At 35.3% G+C, this 1377-nt stretch overlaps 1 protein-coding gene across 1 annotated transcript; it reads left to right on the top strand.

Moving 5' to 3' along the window:
* Window positions 1-452: 452 nt before the first annotated feature.
* On the top strand, window positions 453-1106 carry LOC137829105 (uncharacterized). The gene has a single exon (XM_068635899.1). The coding sequence runs from the start codon at window positions 453-455 to the stop codon at window positions 1104-1106; it is 654 nt and encodes a 217-aa protein (XP_068492000.1).
* Window positions 1107-1377: the final 271 nt, after the last annotated feature.

Genomic DNA, 1377 nt, shown 5'->3' on the forward strand with positions numbered 1-1377 from the left:
AAGTGTCCTGTCTACATATTTTATTTTCTCTATATATTGTTTTGCTTGCTGCTTTTTAATTGTCTTCCTTGTTTGTTGATAGTGAAATTGTTCTTCACTATTTTGTTCTTTACTATTATTTTTAATTGATTCTGATTGCTACTTTTGAAAGTGATTATGGATTATTGATTGCTTGATTCTTGTAAGAACCTTAAGTAGAGAAAGAGTGGTAAAAGACAGTGTGATCATTAGAAAAAAAAAGCCTTATTGTGTGAAACACGAGTGTTGAGTGTAAACACATGAGAAAGTGGTGTGAGGCCCAAACTTATTGTTATTTGTAATTTGTTTACTTGAGCATGGCAGGGGAACCGTCAGATAGTGGATTGTCTCAACTACAGATGCAAGCCTTAACACAACACTTGGAAAGGATAATGAAACAACAAAGTGATGGACTCCATGAGAGGTTTGATTAAATGGAGCAAGCACAACAAGTAAATCCAGAAAATAGAGGGGGAGATAGGAGGAGGAGAAGAGAAAATGATGGAGAACAAAAAACTTTGAGAATTGATGGAATAAAATTAAATATTCCCACATTCAATGGGAAAAGTGATGCTAATGCTTACTTGGAGTGGGAAATTAAAGTAGAGCATGTGTTTGCTTGCAATGAGTATAATGAGGAACAGAAGATGAAGTTGGAAACAACTGAATTTTCAACTTATGCTTTAACTTGGTGGAATAAATACCAAAGGGACAGAACTAGATATGAAGAACCCATGGTAGAATCTTGGACAAAAATGAAAAGGATTATGAGGAAGAGATATATTCCAACAAGCTACAATAGGGATTTGCAACTCAAGCTCCAAAGAATGACTCAAGGAAATAAAAGTGTGGAAGAGTATTTTAAAGAGATGGAGGTAACCATGATTAAAGCTAGAATGAATGAAGAAAACGAAGCAATAATGGCTAGGTTTTTGAATGGACTGAACTACGATATTAGGGATGTTGTGTTGCTGCAAGAGTATGTTGACATTGAGGACTTGTTGCACAATGCTAACCAAGTAGAACAACAACTCAAGAGGAAAGGAATCATGAGGAGGAGTTCTAACAATAATAATAATTCCAACTAAAAGGATAAGGTGATGAAGGATAAAGGAGTTCCCTCAAGTTCATCCATGTCTTCAAGTGGGAAGTCATCTAATAGATATAATAATTCACCACCTAAAAGGAAGACAAGTGATGTAAAATGTTTCAAATGCTTAGGAAGGGAACACTATGCTCTGGAATGTCCAACAAAAAAAAACTATGTACATGTTATCAAATGGACAAATAGACAGTGAACCTTCAAGTGAAGAAGAGAATGAGGATGTAGAGGTGGAGTTGGATGCATTGAAGGGTGAT

This window comes from Phaseolus vulgaris, chromosome 7, assembly GCF_000499845.2.
Source record: "Phaseolus vulgaris cultivar G19833 chromosome 7, P. vulgaris v2.0, whole genome shotgun sequence".
Taxonomy (NCBI): domain Eukaryota; kingdom Viridiplantae; phylum Streptophyta; class Magnoliopsida; order Fabales; family Fabaceae; genus Phaseolus; species Phaseolus vulgaris.

Coding starts and splice junctions, on each gene's coding strand:
- LOC137829105 (XM_068635899.1), top strand. CDS start 453: ATGGAGCAAGCACAACAAGTAAATCCAGAAAATAGAGGGGGAGATAGG.